We start from the raw sequence: 26,650 nt of genomic DNA, 5'->3' as shown, positions 1-26,650 counted from the left end.
AGTGAGAAATACTTGTTTTGACAACAGGGAATATTCATTTGTTTTTATATTTCATTTCATCTCTTCATTCTTCTGCCATCGTTTCTTTGTGTTCATCAAACCAGAGCAGGTTGACTCCTGTACAATGCTTCTCCCTCCCTCCATCTTATCGTGTCCTGCAGCTTGGCTGGATCGGGCAATATAAATTGGACGTGCCCAGAGGAGAGACGCCGGTTCCTCTTTTGGGTCCGCACATTGTTTCGTCTATGCCTGTATTTATTTAGATGTAAATCAGCTCTCAGAAAAGTGTTACGTCCTGTCCTTGTGTAGTGGGCGGTGGACTGGGGCTCATTTGTTGGAGGAAGTCAGCCCCATCGAGATTGGAGCTCTGCAGATTGTTTTCCATTATAAGGCTGTTATTGATGTGAGGGGGGGTGACATCATGCTGCCTCACCCTTCAAGGCAGCGTTGGTGAGAAAGAGCTCCCACACCCATCTCTCATTCATTGCTCAGCACCCTGAGGATGCTGGACTTCTCTTCATGTTTAATATGGAGCTGTATCCGGCATTTAAAGGTGAATTATACGATATTCAGTATAAAACAACTATTTGTTATGTAAAGATCTAGAGGAGTAATGTCTACCTGAGCAGAGAATGAAGCCACTCTCTCTCTCTGTGTTGTAATAAGAGCTTCTCTGTGCTTTGCTGACATCGGCGGGCCGGCCACGCATGCCTTTTAGTGCATGTGAGCGTGCCCCACTGGCTAGCTCACGGCTGCTGCTCTGCACTGCTCTCATACGGCGGTTACAGCTGATAACGCCGCCCCGACTCATGCCATCATTGTGGAAGAGTACCGCCAACCCAGTTTTGTATTGATGATCTAATGTAGTGGAGTAAAAAGTAAAATATTTGCATCCAAAATATAGTGGAGTAGAAGAATAAAGTAGCATAAAATGGAAATACACAAGTGAAGTAGAAGTACCTCAAGATTTTACTTAAAGCTGAAGTAGGCGAGATTGGAGCAAATATGATTAAAAAAAGTTATTTTTATAAAACGGTCGCTATATCGTCACAGTAGTACATGAAACAGATAACCTGAAAAAAATCATGTTCCTCTGTGTCCTCTGTGTCCTCCGGTGTCCTCCGGTGCTCCTTACGGCATCTGCAAGATTTCACAGACCGGAGGAAAGCAAGCAGTAAGAACTGATCTGAGGTCTACTGTCCATCTGCTGTCTATGAGAGCTGGCTGTCAATCACTCGCGAACTCTGACCAAACGGTCAAACTAGGCAGCGTTGATCAAATATGAATCAACATTGTTACATTAATGCCTATTTCTCTCCTCAAATGTTATCAGAATCATCTTGTAGTGCACGGTTTAGCTGTAAAATGAGAAAGTTTGTAACGCCGCCGCCATTGTGAAATCTGGTGAAGGAACAAAGACCCGGTACATTTATACGCTTACAAAGTTACAAACAGTCCCTTTAAATGTTAAATGTAAGATATCAATTTTGTTTTTGTATTATGGCACCGGTGTTATGTTTTGTTTTATTTGTTATGTTTGGGGGAAAAAATGAATAAAAAGAATTTTGCAATAAATTACCTTCTCCTCCATTCACTAATATTGTCCTTCTCTCAGCCTCATGTCCTCTCTGGGCTCCCATAGACATTCCTCCACTGTCAGTGTGTGTGTGTGTGTGTGTGTGTGTGTGTGTGTGTGTGAACGGTGACAGCAGACACAATCCTCCAGCTCCAAGTGTTACAACTATGGAAGAGATTAACACCATAGAAGTCACTCCGTGCACAGAGTCCGACTACCTGAAGCCTCTCAGGGTGCACTACAACCAGGTGAGTTATGAATCTGTGTGATAGGAGCTGAGAGAAGCTGAGAGATGAGGAGAGAAGAGGAGAGAAGAGGAGAGATGCTGGAGGCTGAACACAACCCCCATTCATTTAGCAGCTAACATGCTAACAGGCTAGCATAACATGAAGGCTGAACTGACCTTAAACACACACGTTGACTGCTACAATCCTCCCTACTTTAACTATAATAACTAAACAACCGTATTATCTTTGTGTTTACATCACATGTGTGTTTCTGTGTGTTTGATATTAAACCTATCTGAGAGAACAGCTAGCAGCTAGCATGCTAACGTTAGCTTGCTTGCTTAAAGAGGTGTTTGTTTTTAGGTTGAGCATCATGTTCACGTTGCTTTACATTAAAGTAGGAGGAGGTGTTTAGTTTAGCAAGTGTGTTATGTGACAAGGAAGCTTGTTTTCCGTCTGAATAGCAGGTCAGGTGAGACTTGTTGATCTTAACTGTTCAATAAGAGACTCCTACATGAATGCAGGCTGTGTGTGTTAGTGTCTGCAGGTCAGAGGTCTTCACAGCTAGATGGTCCATTTACCTGTTCAAATGCTGTGTGAATGTATAACTCTAAATGTCTGTTTTGCCACACTACAGGTCCAGGATATAACATGAAACAATGCAGGGAAATATGCATACAGCTAAGGACTAGGGATGTCAGGATAACAGAAATCTAGTAGTCGATACCAATACCAGTGAATTTCCACGATTCTCGATACCAATAACAACAATAAATCCCATGTAATTCAACATGCTTTACATGAATGAATGAAAGACTTTATTTCAAACATAAAAATAAATAAAAACAGATACAAAATAATAACAAACAAAACAAGAGTGTCCAAAAAAGGAGTAGGAAGAAGTATTTATTTCCCTACCCCTTTCTCACTTCTCCTCTAATAACTCATATATCATAGAATGATAATATAATATAAAAACTATCCCAGATTTATTCACATCACAAATTAAATATATGAACAGCATCCCAAGTTTATTTACAACCCCACATATCCATCCGGAGTTAAAAAGTAGATAACCCTTAACGCAACCCTTATCACAGTTCTTCTTCAACCATATACCTCCCAAATATATATTTTTTGTATAGCTTTTTAAAGTGGTTTATATTTGTGCTCCGCTTCAACCCATCACCCATCCCATTCCACAAATACACAGCACAGACTGAAATACACATGCTCTTCTTTGTTGTACGAACACGATGCTTTTTAAAATTTTCCTCTTAATTTATAACCCTCCTCCGTGTCACAAAACAGTTTTTGAATATTGCCCGGAAGTGAAATATGTCTTGCTTTAAACATGATTATTGCGGTTTTAAATTTGACCAACATTATAGTATAAGGAGGTGTTTAACAGTGTGTTACGTGTTTTTCCGTCTGAATAGCAGATCAGGTGAGACTTGTTGATCCCAATTGTTAAATAAGACTTATAGATGATAAGATAGTGGGCTGCTGTGGCACAGACGTATAGCGAGTCACCCACTAATCGTAAGACTGGCGGTTCGACTGGCAAGATACTGAACCTCACGTTGTGCCATCGGTGTGTGAGGGTGTGTGAGTTAGCATTAGATGAGATCCTGGTGAGCAGTTTGGCACCTTGCATGGCAGCCTCTTCCATCAGTGTGTGAATGTGTGTGTGTGTGAATGGGGTAAACGTAAGCATGTAGTGTGGTCAAAAGACTAGAAGGTGTTAGGCCATTTACCATGCAAGTCCAGATACGGATCTTTACCCCATTTACTACATATACTGCATTTTCTTGGTATTGAACGTGACCAAAAATGTTGTCGGGTTCCTACCTTAAACATGAAGCACATTGGATACTGCACCTTCAAATCCAAACACATTTTTGCCTGAGTGAAGCCTTAAGGCCCACACACATCAACCCGACATCAAAGAACTAGCGGTGATGAAGGCCACTAGTTGTGTCGCCTCACGTCGCTTTTGTCTTGGCCAAAAAGTTGCACCCAAACACACTACAAAGACTACAGATTCAGATTAGATTCAGTAGTCCTGTAGACCTACTTTAGCACATTCATACTAGCATTTACTGTAAGTATATTCTAGAGCTTGTGGGTGCTTGTATAATCGCTATCCATCCATCCATCCATCTATTCATTCATCTATCCATCTATCCATTTTTAGCTGCCTATCCAGGTCATGATGGCAATCAGGGCGGGCAAAGTGGATCGTCTGTGACCGAAATCTCGTTAAGTGTACATTTTTATCTCAGGAGATCAAAAGCTGTCAAATTTTATATTAGCTGCCTCAATGATTTGCAGTAGTAAATGCTCAATATTGTTAACTGCATACTGGAAATTAAAAGGCATGAGATTGTGATCCTGAAGCATGACTCTAAATCAGTATTACTATGCTTTATTTATCTGTGTTTTAATGGTTTTATCAGTTGTTTTTTTATGAAGTCCTCCTGCTAAAAGAAAAGTGTGATGACTGTGAGTCCTGATGGTCTCCAGCAAAGTGAGAAATCCTTCCTCACCCAAACATAGGCTGCAGTCCAGGATGCATTTATTTTTAGGTTTCAAAATATTTGTGCAGTTTCTCTGTTCCTGGGTTATCGACTTGGCTTCTGTTGTGTAAAAGCAGGATAGTGACAGTGATGCAGAAGATGTATTTTGGTCTTAAAACACATTACGTACCCTGTAGATGATAGGACGATGTTATTTAACCTGGTCTTACTGATGAAGTACAGTTCATTATTACATTCAAGATTAAGGCTATTTTCTTCACTCTGGGCTGGTTACGATGCTTAAGCCGATTAGACTGTTGTCAGGCTATTAAATAGGTGTTATCAGTCACTATAAGCCTCATAGATGTGGGTCAATATGGGCCTACTACATCAACTTGTAGGTTTTATCATCTATTCACATGTCGGATCACCGAAAGAAGTTATAAAAGAACATGACAACGACCTCTAATGACCGAAGCAATTATGAATGGAGCAGAAGCTTTAGTAGACAGTTCTGAAACGACACAATGTTTTTCCCTTAACTTAACCAGTTTTTTTGTTGCCTAAACCTAAATAAGTTGTAGTTTTGTTGCCTAAACCTAAAGAAGTTATAGTTTTGTTGCCTAAAGTTAAGGAAGTTATAGTTTTGTTGTCTAAACCTTACTGTTTTTTACCTCAATCTAAAGAAGTTGTAGTTTTGTTGTCTGAACCTAAAGAAATTGTAGTTTTGTTGCCTAAACCTATAGAAGTTGTGGTTTTGTTGCCTAAACCTAACAGTTTTTTGCCTTAAATCTAATGAAGTTGTAGTTTTATTGCTTAAACCTAAATAAGTTGTAGTTTTGTTGCCTAAACCTAAAGAAGTTGTAGTTTTATTGCTTGAACCTAAAGAAGTTGTAGTTCTGTTGCCTAAATCTAAAGAAGTTGTAGTTTTGTTGCCTAAACCTAAAGAAGTTGTAGTTTTGTTGCCTAAACCTAAATAAGTTGTAGTTCTGTTGCCTAAATCTAAAGAAGTTGTAGTTTTTTTGCCTAAACCTAAAGAAGTTGTAGTTTTATTGTCTGAACCTAAAGAAGCCATTTTATTTGTGTCCAAAATGTAATGTTTCATTGAGTCTTACAACATGTTAGAATGTGTTGCTTTTAAGTTTCACTTTCACTTTTACAATGTAGTAGGCGCAGTAGGCCCCAACTGACCCACATCTATGGTGCTTATAGCCACTTTTAAGGCCTATTTATTGGCCTGATAACAGTTGAATCGGGTGGATGCTCAATGTCCAGAGTGGAAAGTACTTTTTAAACGTAAAGAAACTGCAACTATCTATAATTTGAAAGTGCTCTTTTGTAGTGTTGCCTTCAATTAAATCAGAAAACTCAAGTACCAAGGCACTCGTGTCGAGGGGAGCTCAGTGAGGAGTTTTTTTCCCATTTGGGGTTTACACCTGTGACAGCAGTAGGGGGGGTTAAGCTTGTCAAGAGAATGGCGGAACGGCTAAGACAGCAGATGGACAACAAAAGAGATGATGGTGGACTCCCTCTCCTTCGTCCTGTCCTCCCTTTCATCCTCGTCATCTCTCCTGTGCAGCTCGGGAGGAGCTGTTCAGGGACTCCCCACAAAGGCCTTTCAGTCACACTGAGGGAGCATCTCTTCCCCAAAACCTTTTATGTTCATCGGTACATCTGCTTAGCTTAGCCACTGGTCACTAACCCAAACCTATTCACACGCAGAAACACACTCTAAAAGTAGATAATGTCATGCGCGAGAGGGTCTCTTCATCATTAGTGTTTACTGGTGTTTTGTCTCGTCTCCCTCGCCTCTCTCTACAAAGCAGGTGATTGTCCCTCGTTGACTCGGGGAAACCCCTCTTATCTCCGTCGCCTCGTGCTTACGTTGAATCACGGGTTGCTACTTGGAGCAGGATAATTACCTCCCATTTATTCATTATAATGATTTGAATTATTCATCCGGATTTATTTATCTAGTATAGCTTACAGCCAGTGGCCCCACTACTCCTTCAATGAATATGAGATCCATTATGATCTAAAAACACACATTTTCTCACATGAATGGTTATTTATAGGGCTTGAGCTCGAATCGTGGCAGTAAAATTAGCCTGAGTGTGTCTGTAGGTGGAGAGAGGATGTCTGCATGGTTTAAAACCTTTGTTTTAGGGCAGGGTGATAATTATTACTGTGAGTGGAAATTAACAAAATGAGTTCTTGTTTTACCCAGTGGACATTTTAAATTAATGAATAATAACAGCGTAATTCACACTGTAAAACATCTTATGCTGTTTCAACTTAAAATCAAGGGCATGAAGCGAAACAAAGTTTGACTCCTGAGTGACAAAGTTACCCGTATCTTCTGGCGATCATCCGCATCCATGTGGCCCACAGAGCAAGAACTAGTGTTTCCTTTAACCCCACCTCCAGTAGCACCATCATCAGGCCAACTTGTCATTGATTTAAGACCAAATACCTGCAACATTAATAACATTCCCATCAACCTGAACTGTACTTTTTATGTTTAGTGCTAATTATTACACGGCTTTGTTGAATACTCGATTCTGATTGGTCAATCACGGCGTTCTACAGTCTGTTATTTCTTTACAACAGACCGTTGCTATGTATGACAGACCGTTGCTATGTATAACAGACCGTTGCTATGGATGCAGCTCTGATGTCGGACTCTGGCGGACCCTTTTTTATCAAATTATTGATTTCTTAGGTAAACAGCCATGTAATAAGCGCGATAATGTACAGCAAGCAGGTCATTGTTGTGAAATAAAGCCCATCAGGGCGATGCTTCGCGCTGGGATCACGCTGTCAGGGTTAGACTGTATCTAGGTTGTTGTTGTTGATAAATCAACTGCTTCAGTACTATACCAGCCCTAACATGTTGGGAGCAATTACAGCCTGCATGCATAGATATAAAATAATGATCTCACACGAATGCTACTGACAAGTGAAAACATTTCAAACCATTTTAGCAAACAGAGGTTAAAACAGAAACAGGCTGTGGTCAATTCCTCCAAGTCAGTCAGTCAGTTTGCATCGGAGGGACACTAACATGTAAACTGACTTGATGTGATTTGAGGTCTACATGCTTTCTGTGGATTTTAACTCGAGGACACAGTCACATGGGTGTGTACTTGAGGAGTGTGTGTCCTTGACACTGGGTTTTGTGGATAGGAGCCACTTACTCGTGCTGCAGATCTGTAATCTCGTCATTACTGGTCGATCAGTTTTGTGCAGGTGCAGATGCTTTTTTGTCACGTTTAAACTGTGCCGATCATTAGTTCACTGGTTGTAATGTGTGTGTGATGGCGCTGCTGCCTTTGTTCCGGCTGGTGAGAAGACAGACTGAAGCTAAAACCTGAAAAAAAACTGGAGAGCACATGTTGAGATTCAAAGAGTGCTATTGTATTTGAGGACGGTAGTTGATTTTTTTTTTTTTTCTCTCTTTCTGCTGCAGCTGCCGGCTTTATAGTGTATGGAGGTGTGTGTGTGTGTGTGATGGTTATTAGAATTTAAGCACCTAAAAGACCATACATCCCTCCCTACAATAGCCATTCACACAGGAGTCTGTCATTTCTGATGCCCAAAGCCAGAGGGACCACATTAATTTCAAGGTCCTGTGTAGCCTTGTTCCTGCTTCCCTTCCTCTCTCTTTCTGTCTCCTTCTCTCTCTCTCTCTCTCTCTCTCTCTCTCTCTCCCCACGGGCTAATCTCTCTGTCGTAATCCATGTCGGCCATGATTCTCCGTCTCCCCTGGGCCATTCAAGCCGTCCCCGCCCCCCTTCTCTCAGCAAGTGGCCCGAGTAATGAGGGGAACCCCACCATCTGTGAGTGGTGACAGGACACTAGAGAGGGAATAGATGTGTGTGTGTGAGTAGTTTTACCTCGTACAGTATGTTGTGGCTGGAAAATAAATCATCTTTTTGGTGTTTGATCAGTGAAATAAATCATCGCTAAATGAATTGTGGTATTTTAATATGATTACTGTAAACAAACTAGACTATAATCAAGATGGTTGCTAGTCTTTCTCTCATTCTCTGACTCATATTACTGGTATTTTTGGTGCTGGTGTTTTTCAAAATTAAGACCATGTTTTCTCAATCCTGCAATTTCCTGTTGGGAAGATGTTGTTTTGACTTGTTTCCCTTCCCTGGAATTGCTTTTCTGAATGGTCAGACCTCCTTGGAAGTCATTGTTTTGTCATCAGCTTTTCACACCTTCCACCATCTGCTGTTGCCAGAATTCGCTGGAAAGATGGCTAACACTCTTCCTGCAATCTCACGTTATATGCTTTAAGGTGGCCAAATTTGAAAATGCATCTTTTTCTCTCAGTTCTTGCCTTTCATCAACTCTATATAACAGGGTGGTGCTAATAATTAACTTTCATGAACTGAAAAGTTAAAGTTCTAAGACAAAAACACGGACAACTCCAAGACCGGACAACGCCGTGGTAGCGACCTGTCAATCACAAGGTAGCCCCGCCCTAAAGCATCCTCTGCTTTATGGTCTATTTGACTCTAAATGGGACCATAATTTACTAAATGAACATCATGCTGTATTGAAGAAGACTTGAAACTAGCGATTGAGACCATAAACTCATGTTTACAATGTTTACTGAGGTAATAAATCAAGTGAGAAGTAGGCTCATTTTCTAATAAACCTCTATACAATCAGACTTCTTTTTGCAACCAGAGGAGTCGCCCCCTGCTGGCTGTTAGAAAGAATCCAAGTTTAAGGCACTTAAGCATTGGCTTTACTTTTCAGAATCAGACGTTGCCGCCTGGTCAATATAAAAAATCATGTTAAAGCCAATGTTACTGATTACTTTTTTCAGTAATGAGTAGTGTGAGGGGTTTCAATATGAATTTTAGTAATGGCATTACAGTTATTAATCCCAGTAACGCTCTGTTACTTCGACAATGTGGGTGTCTGCTTCCTCACTGTCTTACCGGTACTTTGATGGAGGGTTGATATTGGTTCGGTCTCTCTGCGTTCAGCTGAGTGGTCTGCGATGTGTTGGCTTATGGCTGGAGATTTGGGGAGGTGGTTAGCCTCAAAGTCGTCTTTCTTACTTGCATGGTGTGTCTTTTTAGCTGTAGCCGCTAATAGACCCACAATCAGAATCACATAGTTTTGTTCATAGTAGCTTTATTGTGAGGTGACAGCCTCTGAAGTGTTGCTGCATAGCGACCGGAGCTAAACTAGCTTCTGATGGTCAGTAAATACCTCCAAACCACAGGCTGTCAACATGTGCATCATCTATTGTGGTCAGGCAAGACTCAATAAGCTTTTGAATGAGTTATGGAAATTGTCAATGGGTGTTTACCAAACATTTCAGAACCACAAACCATATATTTGTTTTCTAAATATTGGTGCTGTGTTGTGTGTGCTGTATCCTCCACAAAACATCTTTTTATTTGCTAAACATTTATTAAAACAATTTACTTATATAATGTCAACAAAAGTGGGAATGGAATATCCCATTTATTCACATGGCTACTTTATTATTAGTATGTTCCCAAAGTATCCTCTAGCTTCAATGCAAAGTATAATGCAATATACAGTACGTGTGCGCCGTGCAGCAATATTATGTTGGAAAAAATAAACATCAGTTTGACATGTATGCGGGACAGCCCTAGTGTACATCTTTGTTTACATGAAAATATGGTTCATTGACAGGTAAAAACCTGCTTCGTCTCATCCATTATTCAATACGCACGCTTTACAAAGCAACAAGCCACGAGAAGTGCATCTCCGCCTCAGTCACGACAAGTGATTTATCACACACACGCACACACGCCTTCACACTAGTTTTGCTTTCACCGAGGAAAAGCGAGAGGGGTGCGGCTGGCTTGGCCTCAAGGAGGAATGATGGCGTGTAAGACACTCGGCACACTTTGTTGACATGATATTTTTGTGAGAGTAATTACGCTAGTAGACGAGCTGCAGCGCAGGCAGAGCATCTGTGATGACACGACTCCACAGCGAGGAGTTTGGATGATGTCAACACCTTTCTAATGGGCTGACAGCCAGACGAAAGATGAATGGTGTAACTGCTGTCTTTATGTCTTCTGACGGGTGTATAAATACCTGCAGCAGGAGCCTGCAGTATTGGTTTATGGACAATTTAAACCAGATATAGATCTCTTATACATCATACTTTCCAAACTATATATAAAATAATACAAAAAACAGACACGCAGCAGATAAATGTGTGCTAGAAATGATGACGAACATTTTTTTGATTAAAGTCAGTTTAATCTTATATCGTCTCAGCTCAGTATTCAAATGTGCATACATTAAGCCTTTGTCATTGACCTGATATAATAGCTGTTACAGTAGATAAAGGTGATTACCATAGCAATACAACAACTAAACCTACACAAACTTTGGCTTCATGCTCTCATTTCACACCACAACATGATGGTTAATGATGCATGAACAGCATTATGCTAGCTTGGCTTCACACTGAGGCCCTGTGGCCGTGACCCGTTAGGTCATGCACCGGTCGTCTGACCATTTGTTGAGATGATTTTGAGGGCTGAAAGTGTGATTTATGGTAGTTTTATGGATGGATGATGAGTAAAGGTTTTGTTCATAAATTGGATATTATGTAAAACAGCATTGTGGTGCGTTTTTCCTAATGATATTAGCTTTTAAATAGAGGTATTAATCATGATATCCAGTGGGAAAAAAATGCCACTTAAAGCTAGGGTTGGTAATGTTGATAAACTAGCACGAGTACGCTAGATTTAAAAAAAATTCTAGTCTTTTTCAGGAAGAAGTTTGTTCAACTTCAGCAAGTTTTGAGGTTTTAGTGTGCTGTATTGTTGTAATTTAGTTACACAATATTGCACAGATGCTAATATATTTTTTCACAACATACATCACTTCTCCAGCCATATTCAGTCAGCCATATTCATACCCCGTTATATGGCTGGGCAATACGACGATATATACCGTCAAAACGTTATAAAAATGTCTATCGTATATATTTTTCTGCATCATTTCTATCGCGATAAAGACGAGGCCTACATTTATTCATTTATTTCTCTATAATTTCACATAAAACTGTTAGGTTCATTTTGCACTCAAGTTCTTAAATGAGAAAATACTCACTACTTTTCATTTGTCAATTATTTAATTCGAACAGGAGTATAAAAAATAGGCTTTACCATGAGGTTATTTCATATAGACATGCTTTATTATGATATATATAACTATCCTTATATCGTGATAGAAGATTTTGGCCATATCGCCCAGCCCTTCTCTGTAATGAGAATTAATCTGAGAATATTTAGAAATGCCAGGGAGACTTCAATCAGTCAAATGAGTCAGTCACAATTGAAAGCTGTGTGTGTGGGTTTATTCCCTTTTTAGATGGAAAATCTCAAAGTTGCACATTGCATCTTTGGCACAGTGGCACATCCTAACTCAAGCCCTGTTGCCACAACACTAGATTTATTATGTCTTATTCTATCGGTGCAATTAGCTTGCCATTTCGCCTCCTCCCATCTCTTGGGTGGTACTGGAACTGCATCACCACACTGGCACACGCGAAGGCACATCTATTCTGGCTGAATATAAGCCTGCTCTAGTAAAGCTGTCATCCCTGCGTCTGAAAGAGCTTGTGGGTGGAGAGGAGGTGTAGCCTAAATTTGAATCAAGGCCATATTTCCTCGGGCACAGAGAATGTAGGCCAACTTTACCATATTTATACCGCATGCAATCTGTGTGGATAGAGGAATAAATGTGAAGTTTTCAGTTTAATTCACACATCTTTGCTGAGTTTATGTGAATGACAAAATACATGATGATCAACGGATTAGAACTACTTGTTGTCTTCACACTAAACGTGAAGTGAAATGAAGTAATGAATTCCATATTATTTGGATTTTCTTTAAGGTTGCACCCTGAATTGCAAACACTGTTCCTCGCTTCACCTTGCATGAATGAAAATAACCTCAAAATGAACTAAACTGTCAGGATGTTTACTTCATTGTCCCTTAACGCTTACTGCAAAGTGATGAGCCAACAATCAGAGAATGTATGCGTGTCACTGCCAACATATTTAAGATGTCAGTATGCCAGAGTATTTAGTGCTGATTGTTTGTGATTGTGTCTCTTTTGTGCCGGTCACACACCTGCACATCGACGGTTTGATTGTAATTGTGCTGCTGGAAATTTACTGAAGGAGTGTTCAGCTGCACGTCCTGTTGAAGTGCTGATGTGACCGTAGGGCATATAAACACTTAGCTACAACAACGTCTGTCACATAAGTTTAATAACTATGTTTTAGTATGTAGTTATCAGAGATCATCTGACTGTCAATCTCCACAAAGGCTCGTGAAATCTATTTATGATCTTTGAGTCTAGCATTTCGGGTGTTTTGAAACCGCTTTGCTGCTACTGCTCGTCTCTCTTCCAGCGTTGACTCAATGACCCCATTTGCAAAGAAGTAAATCACGATCAACGGCAGCACGACTTGAATCTCCTTCATGCTTCCTATTGTTGGCAGTGTCGCACGAATAATGATGTGTGTTTGTTGCTTTTTATGGCATCATTGTTGTATGTATAGTTGCGCGCCTAATCTTTGTGGAAACGCAGACATCAATGAGCTGAAGGAACCTTTTAGTTCCTTGAGAAGTAGTTCCTGGGACTAAAAGTCCCACCTCACTTTGTGTGGAAACCCGGCTTAAGTCCAGCAGTGTGGACTGTGGATCCGTTTCTGACTGAGGATGCAGAAACAATCACTGCGCTAGACTCCCAAAAATTCACCAACAGTACTCGATGGGGGTTGGTAAATAAAAATCAATAAATATCAGGACATTAACAAGTCAAAAAAATACTCAATAAATCACTTTTCCGAGTTGTAAGTCACAGGATGTTCCTGACATTTTGCCCAAAGCTGCTAATTTCTGCGGTGACATATTATTGCCTGTGTTTGCTGCAAGTTGTGTAATGAATTTTTGTAGCCGCAGTGGTATATACTGTATATTTGGTAGGGAAAAACAACACACATTGTTATTTTTCATGCATAATTTTGGCTACTAAATTATTATTCAAGTAATTATTATAGATTACAGATAGCATTTTTCTTTCAAATGCCCTTTGCTGAACTACAGTTGATGAAGCTCAACAGTGTCAATGTGTTGTGCGGGCACAGTGCCTTTTAACTTGCGTATCTGCAGATGTTTTTGTTGGGTGTGGATTGTTGTATTACTTCAACATGTCGTGGCAAGCATCAGTTGTGGAGCAGCTGATTGCCTCTAGAGTGTTCAAATTGAAATAAATCAGCGGTGATTTGACATCTTGCCATGCAAGTCACATAAAAACAAAGAGAGTAAGAAGTTGTGGTACACTGAATACACACCGTATGTATGTCTACTATTTGAATACACTTGTTTCACTCGGTTGTCAAACCACAGTGTTTGAGGATTAAAATCATGTTGTGTTTATTGTATTAACTTATGTTGTTTATTTTGTCTTATTCCTTCACAGAATGGCACAAAGAAATCCTGGGACTTCATGCGAACCCATGATAGGTAAAAACATGTTTTATTCTCTACTGTTGGATGGAAGCAGACAGTGCTCCTATCCACTCATTCTATGTGTGCACACATAAACACACACATGCACAAGAAGTTTCAAGAATGTGCAAATTCAACTGTACAAATGTCAAGAGAAGTGGTGTCTCTCTAAACAAACAGATGGAAACGGACACAAAACATGCTGTAATTCTTTATTTTTTTTTAAATAAATAAAGTTATATGCTCATGCGTTGTGTGCACAGTAAAAGAAATAAGTTGTGTGAGGTTTGGTGTGTGTCCTTTCACCTGTAGCCATTGCAGTATTGGCACCTCAGTTATGGTATTTGTATACCTTTATTCTCGAGAATCTCCCAAATACTGGGAGGACAGTTGAACCAAAACAGACCTTGTTTTTCGGGAACTGGCGCCCTGTTATTCTACTTGGCAAAGGCTATAAATGTCTTGAACTTTACAGGGGGCACTGTAAGAGAAATATCACACATTTGTGTCAAAAACCCCGGTTCCTATTCCCCGTTCTACCCAGGTAATGCCCTGGGGTAGGTCTCAGGCCATTTAAGCCCTCTTTCCTCCACCCATGACCCCAAAGAGAGGTCCCTGTGAAAAATAGTCCCACTGAGACAAAAGCAGTAAACCTCAAATCTGTACTTCCTAAAGAAAACAGCCCATGGGACCATCCATCTATCCCCCAGGTGGAAATTCTGCCAAAGTGTTATTCCCCATTTAAGCCTGTATTGAAAGCATCTTGTTTTGCATTTTTGTTTAAGTGCGCATGACATTTTCTTCTCAGCAGGACACATTTCAAAAAATGTGGAAGATTTGTGGGCAACGCATTGTAAAATATCTAATTTAGTGAATGTCTAAAGGAAGATAGTCCTTGTTCCTGAAATGCTTCCAGAGATCAGTTACTTGTGAGCTACTTCTTTTGTAGGTTTTGAAACAGCAGCAGAGCTTCATTCAAACGCAACACAAAATCGACAGAAACTAGTTAGTCTTTCCAACAATCACCAGCTCTACTTTGGTCTAAAATAAACCCTTAATTCACGAGTTAAATGTGAAAATATGCCAGCTCTGCACATTGTTTTCCCCCCACTATCTTTCTCTCTCTGCGTTCAGAGCAGTGGCTAAGCGACTCTCATTCTTCGAAGGCAGACCATTAAATTAACTAAATAAAATGACAAACCTCGTCCAAACAGTTGCCCAAAAAACCCAACCCGATGACGTACTCAGCCTATCGCCAATAGCCAATAGATTTGTCCAAACGCCCAACCCTACCATCTATTTCCCACCACTTTCCCATTGTAAGCAAGGTGGACCAAACATCCCTCTCCCCAACCATGTCCTCCAGGTCCTCCTTGGGATTTCAAGGTGTTCGCAGGCCAGAATATGTCCACAGGGAAGTGTCTGAAGGCATCCTAATCATAAGTCCACATGAAGGAGCAATGGTTTTACACCACTCCTCTGAGGAACTTCATTTGTGCAACGGACAAATAGGACATGTAAAAACATATAAAACCTACATACAAAAACCCTTGAGGAGTGTGAAGGAAATTTCTCTCATTTTGGACACTTGCATCCACAATCTACTGTAATTTATTCAGTCATACACAGAGCTCATGGTCATAGGTGGAGGCTGGAGGGTAGATTGGTAAAGCTTCACCTTCAGACTTCCTTTTCACAATGACAATCCGGTACAACGCTTGCTTAAAGACGTCTAGTGGGATACGGCCATAAGCCGTCTCCAAATCTACAAAAACACATGTAGGCTTGGGTGGGCAAACTCCCATTGCTTTATTATTTTGACACCTATGTGTTTATGGGAGTGTTTGCGTACCCATACTGGTTTATTACTGGAAGCAACATTTAATGACAGCAAGTATTTTTAGTCGAGAGACCACAGGCATGGCATGGTCATTTGCACATGTTGGGCTCTTGCTGTAGTCCTGCTCATGTGTCTTTGTTCGCTTCCATGCCTTTAACTTTGAAGGGTTTGATTAAGTCTGAGTATTTATGTACCAGCAGCCACATGTGGAGGGTGCATATTATTATGTTTTTCACATTTGGATCCATTTGTAAACACAATTGGTATAATTCCCCACTGGGAGGCTTCAATAAAGTTTTCAGTATCTACACTCAATCAATTCAAGTGGTGTTCTAAAAAATTCTCAGCTTTGGATTATTTAGCACGTAACCCAGTTTTCTCCTTGCACAACAAGGACCTGATGATAGTGTCTCGATACCAGCGCAACCAGTCGTCACCTTAGTCCCGCTCCTCATATGTCTGCCATAACCCAGTTTTCCCGCCGCCCAGCCAGAAGCCCTGCAGAGAAAGCTTAACGGTGCATGAAAAGCCCTCAGCGTCCGTTTAGCCTGCTTCTTGGTTTAACCATTAGAGCATTTTTCTTCAGCGGGAAGCTGTAGAGCAGCTGTAATGGTGTGGAACAGCGCTACGAGACCCAGGCCTGCCTCAGGGGACAGCTTCCATGCCTCAGGCTTGTGTGTCCCACTTTTAGCCCAAATCTACCACATTATCTCATCATACTTGTTCTCTACGGCGGCGATATCACCCAGCAAGACTATCTTTTACAGCTGTAGGCTGTCAGGAATATCAGTACTGGTTTTTCATTGCTTGGATGTTTGGTATATACAGTAACTGCTGTAGAGTGTGAGGGAAAGAGATAATTCTTTCTAAGTGAACCACATCCTGAAATTTGGGTCCAGATATGAGGCCCTTTAAAATGCACCAGAGGCTTTTTAGACACAATTGATGTTTTCCTTCTCGCACATGGAGAAGCTGTTTTCGATGCCACACAGCAATATTGTGTCTAGTATTATCGGGCACTTTTTGCATGAATTAGGGCTGTTATAGTTCACGCGATAACGCGTTAACGCAAATTTGTTTTAACACCACTAATTTCTTAAACGCATTAACGCAACTTGCGATTTTTAGGTTGTAGCGGGCTCAGTTTTAAACTTGGAGTAAAGATACTGGCATCATATGAAACTAGAAAACCTAAGGTCATACTATCTTGTCGTGAAGGAGGCTAAATAACGCTCCAAATTTTGGTGAGGAAAAACTGGCATGGCCATTTTCAAAGGGGTCCCTCGACCTCTGACCTCAAGATATGTGAATGAAAATGGGTTCTTTAATAGACATTTGACTTTAAATATCTGGCCAACGGATATTAAATCAGCATCAGACCAGGCGCTGTAGCTAGAAAACGAGTTGTAATAGCAATGTCCCATAATGTCCTCCCACCATGGGAAAGACAGGGCAGGGCTTCCTGCCGCCTCAGACACATCCGCTTTCCCAACACCGACCCCAGGCCTCAAGTCTCCACTGGCAGCGACAGTCACGCTCACATAATCACAGACACACACATACTGTACAGCAGTGAACCACCTGTGTGTGTAGGAGTCATCGTTTGGTCCTCTTAGTTCAGAATAGAGTTGGATGGATTTTAGTTTCAGTATCATTTTAGTGTCATTTTGGTTTTAGCACTTTGTCATTCACACATTTAAAATTTTATTTAAATGAGATTTTAGTCATCATATACTGTAAAGCCTCGGACATACTTTCAGCGGACAGCTACGGTCTTGTATCAGTCGCACGGACGCGCTTGCGGTTCCATTCATATTACAATTGAGGGTCCGCGTCCGTCGTCTTCTTCTGTTTCTTCTTCTTCTTTTTCTTCTTCTTGGCAAACTAGTTAGAGATACATACGCCACCAAATGGACTTGAGTTTGGAACAAAACTGCTCCACATAGCTCCACCCTCTTGTGTCACTTCTGGCTGCAAAAAAAACAAGATGGCAACGGCCAAAATGCCAAACTCAAGGCTTTAAAAGGGCAGTCCACAAACCAATGGGTGACGTCACAGTGACTACGTCCACTTCTTATATACAGTTTGTGACTTTAACCACATTTTTAAGCCACATTTTAAGCCCAAATCATCTCTCCATGAGGGTTTACATGGACCGTCCACATTCAGCCCAAAATGTATGACCCTGCTGACAGTTTGTGCAAACATGTGAACAGAGCTGTGTATGTAGACACCCAATGTAGTATAATCATAACCACGTGCGCTTCAGTTTTTGGACGATATCCAATAGGAATAGAATGATAAACCAGGCAGAATATGGTATTCTAATTGGATGAGGATTCGGTTAGTTAATGGTTAGCGTGTCCATTCATCCTAATAATTAACCTCCTTGTTATTTTTGTCAAAGTGGCTTGTCCTTGTTGTTTTTCCAGAGTGCTTTTAGTGTTTCCTTATTTTTTCAGGATGATCTTTAAAACAATTGCCGATTCACATACCTAGAATACTTGTGAACCCACCATCCCGAAGTGCTGGATGTTCCCCGGACACTGGTTTTAACCCAGTAACTCTGACTCCCACTCCTTTCTTCTTTGATAACTGCTGGTTTTTAAAAAGCTGATCCATCCATGACCGGCTGCTCTCCTGGAGCCACATTCTCCTATATGCTGGAAGAGATACTAAACCAGTGATGTATCATGTTTGCAAAGTGTTTTACTATCAGAAAACGTTGTGTGATTTCATTTAAACTTGACCTTTTTCTTCTCTTTTCCTTCAGTGTATCAGTGCTGATCTTCAACACCAGCTCACACTGTTTTGTCCTCGTCAAGCAGTTCCGTCCAGGTACGTTTTCACCACACGGAGCAGGAGATTAACTGCCCTCTGCAATCTAGTTAGATCATTTTCTCCTTGTCACCCTGCTCGATCTAGATTGTTGTATATCCTGTGGGCACTTTCACTAAAAAAGCAGTCCATTACAATCCCTGTTTATTCTACTGGATCTTAGTAACAATGCAGACTCATAAATAGACGGCAAGAGGCCCTGTTACAAAGCAGCCAAACCTCCTTTGTTAGGAGTCGCCAGGGACTGTTCAGCACCGCAGTGTGCTAAATTCAAGGAAGTCTGGGCATTGATATATTTTTTCATTGCTGTTGGGGGAAAAAAACTGTCTTTTATCTGAAAGAAATCTGAATTTGTCTACAACAGAATGACATTTGTTTTTAAACAGGGAGTGTACGATATGTTGGTCAGCTTATTGGAAGCAGGCAATACATGTTTAGCCTCCACTATAAAACGCTGCTGGAAACCCTGATATCTGGGTGTATATCAGAATATTATATTGCATGGGCTTAACATTTGAATTTCTTTAGTGATATTCACAATTAAAGCAACAGTGTTACTGTCAGCATTTTACCTGTACAGGGAAGCTTTCAGTGACCATGCACAAAATATTAAGTTTTTTGCCCTTATTCTGAAAAAGACAGTATTCATACTAAGCTGTTTGCATGGTTAATGAAAATTGATATTCCAGTAATATTGCCATTTACATGCAGCCGTACATACTCCGATTAATGTAACAGGTGGCGGATATGTTTGACCGTGCAAACACAGCCTCCCTCTTTTATTCCTTCAACCACCGTCTTGAAAAGGTCGGCGTTGTGATATTTCTGCATATCCAAAACTCTGTTGATATCCAACTTTCATAATGTTTAAAAGTAGGTGTGATTCTCCTTCTGACTAGAAATTAAATTTTTAACGATTTAAAGAAAGAAAAAGCAGAAAATCCTCACAGTTGAGGAGCTGGTGGTAATTTATCTGTAACTGTATCTGTGTTGCCCAAAATGAGATGTCTGTAAAACGTATATGTTACCCATCCCTAATTTTAAAGGGTAACTTTGGTATTTTCCAACCTGGACCCTATTTTCCCATGTTTTTGTGTCTAAGTGGAGAGACTAATGGGGAAAACAATTTTTGAAATTGGCTCAGTATTGATCGGTGCACGGTGGTGCAGTGGTTAGCACTGGCGCCTCACAGCTAGAGGGTTGCAGGTTCGAATCCGGCTTGGGACCCTTCTGTGTGGAGTTTGCATGTTCTCCCCGTGTTAGCGTGGGTTTTCTCCGGGTACTCCGGCTTCCTCCCACAGTCCAAAGACATGCAGGTTAGGTTAATTGTGGACTCTAAATTGCCCGTAGGTGTGAGTGTGAGCGTGAATGGTTGTCTGTCTCTATGTGTCAGCCCTGCGATGGACTGGCGACCTGTCCAGGGTGTACCCTGCCTTCGCCCAATGTCGGCTGGGATCGGCTCCAGCCCCCCCGCGACCCCTAACGGGATAAGCGGTTGCAGATGGATGGATGGATGGCTCAGTATTGAGGGATAACACCTTCGGCAGCTGTGAATCGAGCTGAGAGGGCAAGTGAGCAGCGTCAATGTGACGTTGCTGCCCTCTAAAAGTGCTTGTTTTTGCCACTGACAGGCTCAGATTGTTATTATAAGTGTCTGACAACATTATGGAAAGGAACAGGAAGCCTGTCATGGTAAAAAACAAGCACTTTTAATGGACGTAAATGACGGTGCCAGCTTGCCCCAATAGCACCATATTGCAGCCCATGAGCAGCTGCCATTTGCAGCGTTATCCCTCAATACTGGACCTAGTTGGACACCAAAACATGAGAAAATAGGATCCAGGTTGAGGTTAAGTTACCCTTTAAGATTATTTCAGTAAAAAACAGACATCCTTAGACATGTTTTTGAAAACTGTGTAGCTAAAGAGGTTAGAGAAAAGTAAAATGTAATGAGAGTAATTTCAGGTATATTTTCTGTGTGTTCCACCACCAGCGGTATACATGTGTGAGTGGGAAAGGACCAAGACGCAGCCGCCTCAGTCTGACGAAAAAAGCGAGGAGGGCGCCTCCGATGCCGCCACCCCCGCCCCCGAGCCTCAGGAGGGCCAGTCGGCCTCGGAGGGGGAGAGCTCTTCTCAGTGGCCCCCGGCCTCAGCGGGGGTCACCTACGAGCTCTGCGCCGGGCTGGTGGACAAACCCAACCTGTCTCTGGAGGAGATCGCCCGGCAGGAGATCCTGGAGGAGTGTGGCTTCGATGTGCCCGCCTCTAAACTGAAGAGGATCACTTCATACAGGTTCGCTGATTGCACATTTGAAGGTGTAGGAAATATCTTAGTTAGAAGTTTAAGTTAAGTAATACTATTTGTAAATTAACTTTATAAAGGCCTTTTACCTTTGACCTGTCCATTCCCAACACAAATACGTTTTAAGAGAAGGCTTTTCATTGTGTTTTAAATATCTGCTTTAGTCACTCCCACTGGATTTCTGGTCCCTTAACAATTAATATCCTGTTGTCCTATTTTGTATCCTTTTCATTTATAATTTCTGAACCTCCTTGAGCTACGTTCACTTAGAAATAACCCACATTTGCAGCTTTGTTTCTTCAGTTTGACTTCTAAAATTCAACTCCAGGTAGCATTAAAAATGCCTTTAAAGGAGTGGTAGTCCATTCAAAACCTTTTATCCATCAACCACTCGACCCTGTAGGCTTTAAACGATGTAGAAGCCCTTCATGGATGAGTTCTGAAAGTTACCAGTTTTCATGGTGGAACTTTAAAAAACACATTATTATTAAGTTATATATATATATATATTATATATTAAACCACTTCTGCAGCATAATCCACTTGTCCACTGTGAACCACTGTACTGAGGATGTAGGCTGGTTCCAGACCTCCTCTGAATCGCTACCCACTCAATCTCTGGGATGTTTTAAGCTTTTCAGCTGGGTTTGGTGCTCTTTAAAGGTCGGAAGTGGGCTGAACAGTGGGCCGGCGAGGATAGAGCAGTCTGGAGTTTATGAGTTATTTCAATTTTTGGTGGAGTACCGCTTAAAATACAGCTTTCTGAAAGTCCACATAATATGATGCACTCAAAAGGAAAGCATGCATTTTAATGAATCCAGGTTAAACATTACTTTGGTGGAAATACTGTATACAGTGGTGATGGACATAGTGTCATAATGATAAGAGATGGGACTAAACATGCTGAGGTTATGTAAGTGAGCTGTAAAGAAGCATCAGTGGAAGCATCCATCTCTGTCAGCATATTATTAGCTCACTGTATCTGGACTCAGACGTTTAGAGTTCCAGGAGACGAACAGTCCCACATTAAACAGCAGCACCTGGACATCTCTGACTGACAGCTCTCATAACTGTGTTTTTGATTTGACTCGAGCACCTCCTCCGGGTCTGTTGGTGTCGTCTATGACCGTTGTTATGTGTGGGCTGCTTCCATTAAATAGATGGGTATCGTCTTAACCCTCAGGACCCCTATGAGGGGGGGTTTTAACAGGAGCGCACGGTGTAGTTCTGTGCTAGTAGTAGGCAGCACGAGGTCAGTTTGCTTTACATGGCAAAGAAAGTAAATACTGTTTTTTATGTATGTTGTTATGTATGTATTACCAACAATCAAAGACGGAGCTTTAGAGCATTCATACAAACTACAACAAATGTATAACAGAAAGCCTACATTTCAAAGTGGGGGCAAGGAATTTGAAAACAAAGGTGTGTGTAAAGACCTTTACACACCGGGGGCGTTTTTTTTCGCGTGATAAATTTGCACCTTTTTTCAAACTGTTGTTTTTGTCAAGGTACAGTTACACGTGCACAAATGCAATTCGCCTGAAAGTTTATCAAAGTTGAACTCCATGCAAATTCGAAGATGAGAATTTGCTAAACCGCCGGAAGCAAATGTTTTTTCACCCCTTCGCTCTCATGGAATGGAAGTGAACAGGTGAAAAAACATTTGCTTCCATTTGGGAAGCAAATTCGCAACGTGTGGAGTTCAACTTTGGTGAACTTTCAGTTTGAATATCGCCTCGGCAGGTGATGGTCACTCGCCTGCATTCGTGCAAGTGTTACCGTGCTTTTATGAATGCTTTCAAACAGTACGGGAATATTATGTGGCGAAAAGCAAAATTCTTTAAAATTCTTCTTTATTTTCCGCACCGCAAATAAAGGCATCAACCAATCATGTTGTGTGGAACCGGTTGAGTTGTGCCTATATTTATGAAACAACAACACAGAGGCTTCGTAGTCCGAACCAAGACGGCAAACTTTATTACTCCTTTCAACCTTGACAAAGGCAGCGCAGACCAGATCCACTCCTTCCGTTCTTACCTTTCACAATAAAAGCCCTAGATATATGACCTTGAATGGTTAAGGTTCGGATAGGTTGTCGGGTAGCGAGTCTCGCGATTGTTTTCGCAACTTGGGGGCTACCTTCTAAACACAACCTTGACAAAGGCAGCGCAGACCAGATCCACTCCTACTGTGCTTACCTTTCACAATAAAAGACCTAGACATGTAATATAATCGTAGGTGAGTATTTTTGCATTTTCGTGTTGTTTATTCGTCACGCCCCCGGTGTGTAAAGGTCTTTAACCAAGCAGGTAAAAACTTAAGAAAGACACTATCAAGTTGGATTAAGGGAAGTGGTGGATCCAGGGTTTTAGGAGCTAGACCAATAATAGGGACTAAGTGTCAGGATATTTGACCGTTCTTTTTATAATTCGTCACTTGCAAGTCTCCTACTTTATGGAAGTGACAACTTGAGGCACTGATGCTTTTGCATTTCGTTAAATAAGGGGGAAAAGAGTTTTGTAGAAAAAGAAAAGGTTGATTCTGAAGAGTAAGGTATTGTTTTGGCATCAGTATTGAAATATTCAAACGACATCGAGACATGTGTAAAAACTTGAGGAATAATTGAAAACATACGTGGATATTAATATATTTTTTCTTTTCCTTATTCCCCCCTGCAGGGCAGGCGTAGGTGTAACAGGCGCCAAGCAGACCATGTTTTACGCCGAGGTGTCCGACGACAACTGCGTGAGCGCAGGTGGAGGTGAGCCACGGGAGGGAGAGCTTATCGAGGTGGTCAAAGTCCCGCTGCACGAGGCCATGACGTTTGCCTACGACGAGCGTATACCCAAAACCATGGGCGTCATTTTTAGTTTCATCTGGTTCCATAATAACATGTCTCCCAAGTACAAGATCTCCACCAATGTGTAACTAGTATTAACCAGCCCTCTTTATACCGTTTATTCCAAATTAAATCAAACACTGGCCCAGCACATCCACTCTTCCCCTCATGGCTCTTCATCCTGTATTGCCTTTTTGCTTATTGGTACATGATGAAAGGTGGGCCCCTTGTCTTGTTGCCAACAGGTATCTTTACGTTTTGTCCTGTTTACCTTTTTTGAGTTTCATGTGGTCTTAATATTTTTCCTAAAAACAAATTTGCCATAGCTGGTGGTCACTGGCACATTTCTCTCTTCTTGAAGAATTTTTTTTTTTTTAGTCTGTTAATAATTTCATTTACTGTGCCATCTGTTATAAATGGCTGCATATCACTGATTTCATTTGCCTGCCCTTGATTAAAGGAATACTCCACTGCTTTTAGTGTAGGCTCTTGAATGTCACCTGCATTTATGAAAAGCAAAAAAGTATTTTAAATACACCTTGACTGAGAAAAAAGCAGTTTTCTATTCTGCTTACAGTCAAATTCCAACTTGTTTCAAGCATTCCTACAACACCCAGCATTCATTGCAAACTCTGTGATACTAACCAGCCATACATCAGACCGGCAATACGTCATCCAGAGTAGGCTCTCATGACTCATGTCTCCAGACTTCTACTTTAAACAAACCGGTAACAGTAATAACGATATGCTGAAGAGTTGCTGTGTAGTTAGTTGCACCAACAATAAATCCAACAAACGCTGATCTCCGGTTTGTTTCCCTGAAATGTCCTAAAAAAGCTATAATAGAGGGGCTTTATGGCTCCAAGCTATAGACCAGACCAGCATCACGTCATCGCTGAGGCTGCGCTCCCTTTTGGGAGAAAGAAACTTGCTGTCACAGGAGAAAAAATGATGAAAAGCTGTTGTGTAGCAGGTTAACCAAGGCTTTCACACTGAGATTTGAGGCTCATACGATACGTGAATGTTCACCGTCAGTGTGGTAAATCACTAAATGATGCTGGTGACAGTGACTAGCATGGCTAGCTAACGTCAGCTTGAGTGTGAGGCTGCTTCAGTAATACAGTCATACATTAACGTTGGTGGACATGGCAGCAATCAAACTTAATTTATGAAGGTATCGTGAACGCTCAGGTTCAGGCAGGGTCGCAAAATAATAATTATAGACGTGTGTATAAAACAAACATTTGTATAACGAGATGAATGCATACGAATTTGTCAAAATTACAATCCAAACATACGTCAAATTGCATTGAAGTCTATGATATCTTCATTTTTATCCCCCAAAAGTGGGCGCGGCCTTGACTTTTTGCGAAGTACCCGTACTTGCCGGTCTGATGTAGGCTAACCAGCCATGTGCCCTTGGTTAGCCTCGGTTTGCTAACATTTTAACATGCTGATATTTGCATTGGAGTTGATGCAAACAGTTCTACTCGCCTGACAAAGTGTGCCATCACATGAACAATGGCTACCTTTTGTACTGGTCATTACTTGAACCATTAAAGATAAAAGCAAAACAGTGGACTATTCCTTTAATCCATGATCCAGTAATGCAAAAACTATGCTAGTCAATGGTGGGGCCTTGTAACGATTGAGGTGTCAGGTGTGTTTTAACCACCACTTGTTCAAGCATGCCTCAATTAATTTTCTCTGATCCACAGCCTTTAAGCAATACTTATCGTAGTACCCCCCCCCCCACCAGCCCTCTCGGGTTAAACAATCACTCACTGAAATCAACTCTGTTGGAAAATCTTCATTAAGTCAAACCAGTGGACGTATTAGCAGGACTTTTTCTTCTGCAAGCAAAGTAGAAAATGTGAGTTAGGTATTTTTTCACATCACAGAAAAAGCATACACCTACCTACCCCTGCACCGAGGGCCTAATCTCAGTTTGAAGTGTGGCATTGTTCTCAAGCACAATCCTGCAACGGGTTACCAATATTTGGCCTATAACATGACAGCGAATAGTTTTCATTTAGTTTTTTGGGGTTTTGAAGGAATTCTTCCTTTTACTCTCTGTTGCATTTTTCTTTTCTGAGATAAAGACAGACTGGAAATACAGTAGAGAAGACACTGTATAAAAGATAAATCCTCTATCTTTATCATTTTCATTACAATCAAAGTCATGTCTAGAGAGTTAATTTTATACCCGACATGTCATGGTTAGATTTTGAACTAGGGCTGTCCTCGACCAAAGAAATTCACTCATACAATTTTGTCGACTAATCGATTATTTGATTTAATCAACAGATCTGTAAAACTGAGTTTCTCCACAAAGAATCACACAGAAGCACCACTTTAAATCTTGTGTTTACCAGAGATGTGCTCATAAGTTTCTTGGAAATAAGTCATGAAAAAAGCTTAAAAAACGACTGATCGACTAAAGAATTCTTAGTCGACTAAGACCAAAATGACAGATGAGTCGACTAAGAGGGGGCAGCCTTATTTTGAACACATTAATGCAGGTGTCAGTGCACATATAAAAGGACTTAAACCATCTAAAAGATTGCCTTTGGTCATAATTCATTTCGATAGTCATTAATACACAAACCTGATTTCACAAAGTGAATCTCAACAGCAGTTTGCCAAAATCTCAGGTCCAAATACTCAAACTTGTGGTCATATTCAGGGTGGATCTCTGGATGTGATGATGACCAGCATGTCATTATTATATTATTACATATATTAAAAAAAACACCTTCAGCTTAAAGACAGCAACCTTCTTTCTGTTCTTATTATATGTTAGTATTTTTCTTCATTCAAAAAGGGCTGGTACTTTATTCATTAATTAATATGTAAAAAGGAAGAAATTCCCCCACCTTGTAGTTTTCTTAAAAATATGCAACTTCTGAAGCTTTTTAGAAAATTACCGCTCACTTAAAACAGATGACACATTTCATTATTTATAC

At 40.9% G+C, this 26,650-nt stretch overlaps 1 protein-coding gene across 1 annotated transcript; it reads left to right on the top strand.

The window, feature by feature from the left end:
- The first annotated feature begins 1,639 nt into the window (after positions 1-1,639).
- On the top strand, positions 1,640-26,446 carry nudt14 (nudix (nucleoside diphosphate linked moiety X)-type motif 14). The gene is made up of 5 exons (XM_074615035.1): positions 1,640-1,824; positions 13,836-13,879; positions 18,478-18,542; positions 20,536-20,836; positions 23,524-26,446. Exons 1-5 carry the CDS (start codon positions 1,744-1,746, stop codon positions 23,771-23,773), a joined length of 741 nt encoding a protein of 246 aa, XP_074471136.1. The 5' UTR covers positions 1,640-1,743; the 3' UTR covers positions 23,774-26,446.
- Positions 26,447-26,650: the final 204 nt, after the last annotated feature.

Source organism: Sebastes fasciatus, chromosome 18, assembly GCF_043250625.1.
Source record: "Sebastes fasciatus isolate fSebFas1 chromosome 18, fSebFas1.pri, whole genome shotgun sequence".
NCBI lineage: Eukaryota > Metazoa > Chordata > Actinopteri > Perciformes > Sebastidae > Sebastes > Sebastes fasciatus.
The sequence above is the reverse complement of the archived record's forward strand: the minus strand, read 5'-3'. Positions and strand labels throughout refer to the sequence as shown.

Coding starts and splice junctions, on each gene's coding strand:
- nudt14 (XM_074615035.1), top strand. CDS start 1,744: ATGGAAGAGATTAACACCATAGAAGTCACTCCGTGCACAGAGTCCGAC. Junction 13,880..18,477: donor TTCATGCGAACCCATGATAG/GTAAAAACATGT, acceptor CTTTTCCTTCAG/TGTATCAGTGCTGATCTTCA. Junction 18,543..20,535: donor CGTCAAGCAGTTCCGTCCAG/GTACGTTTTCAC, acceptor TTCCACCACCAG/CGGTATACATGTGTGAGTGG.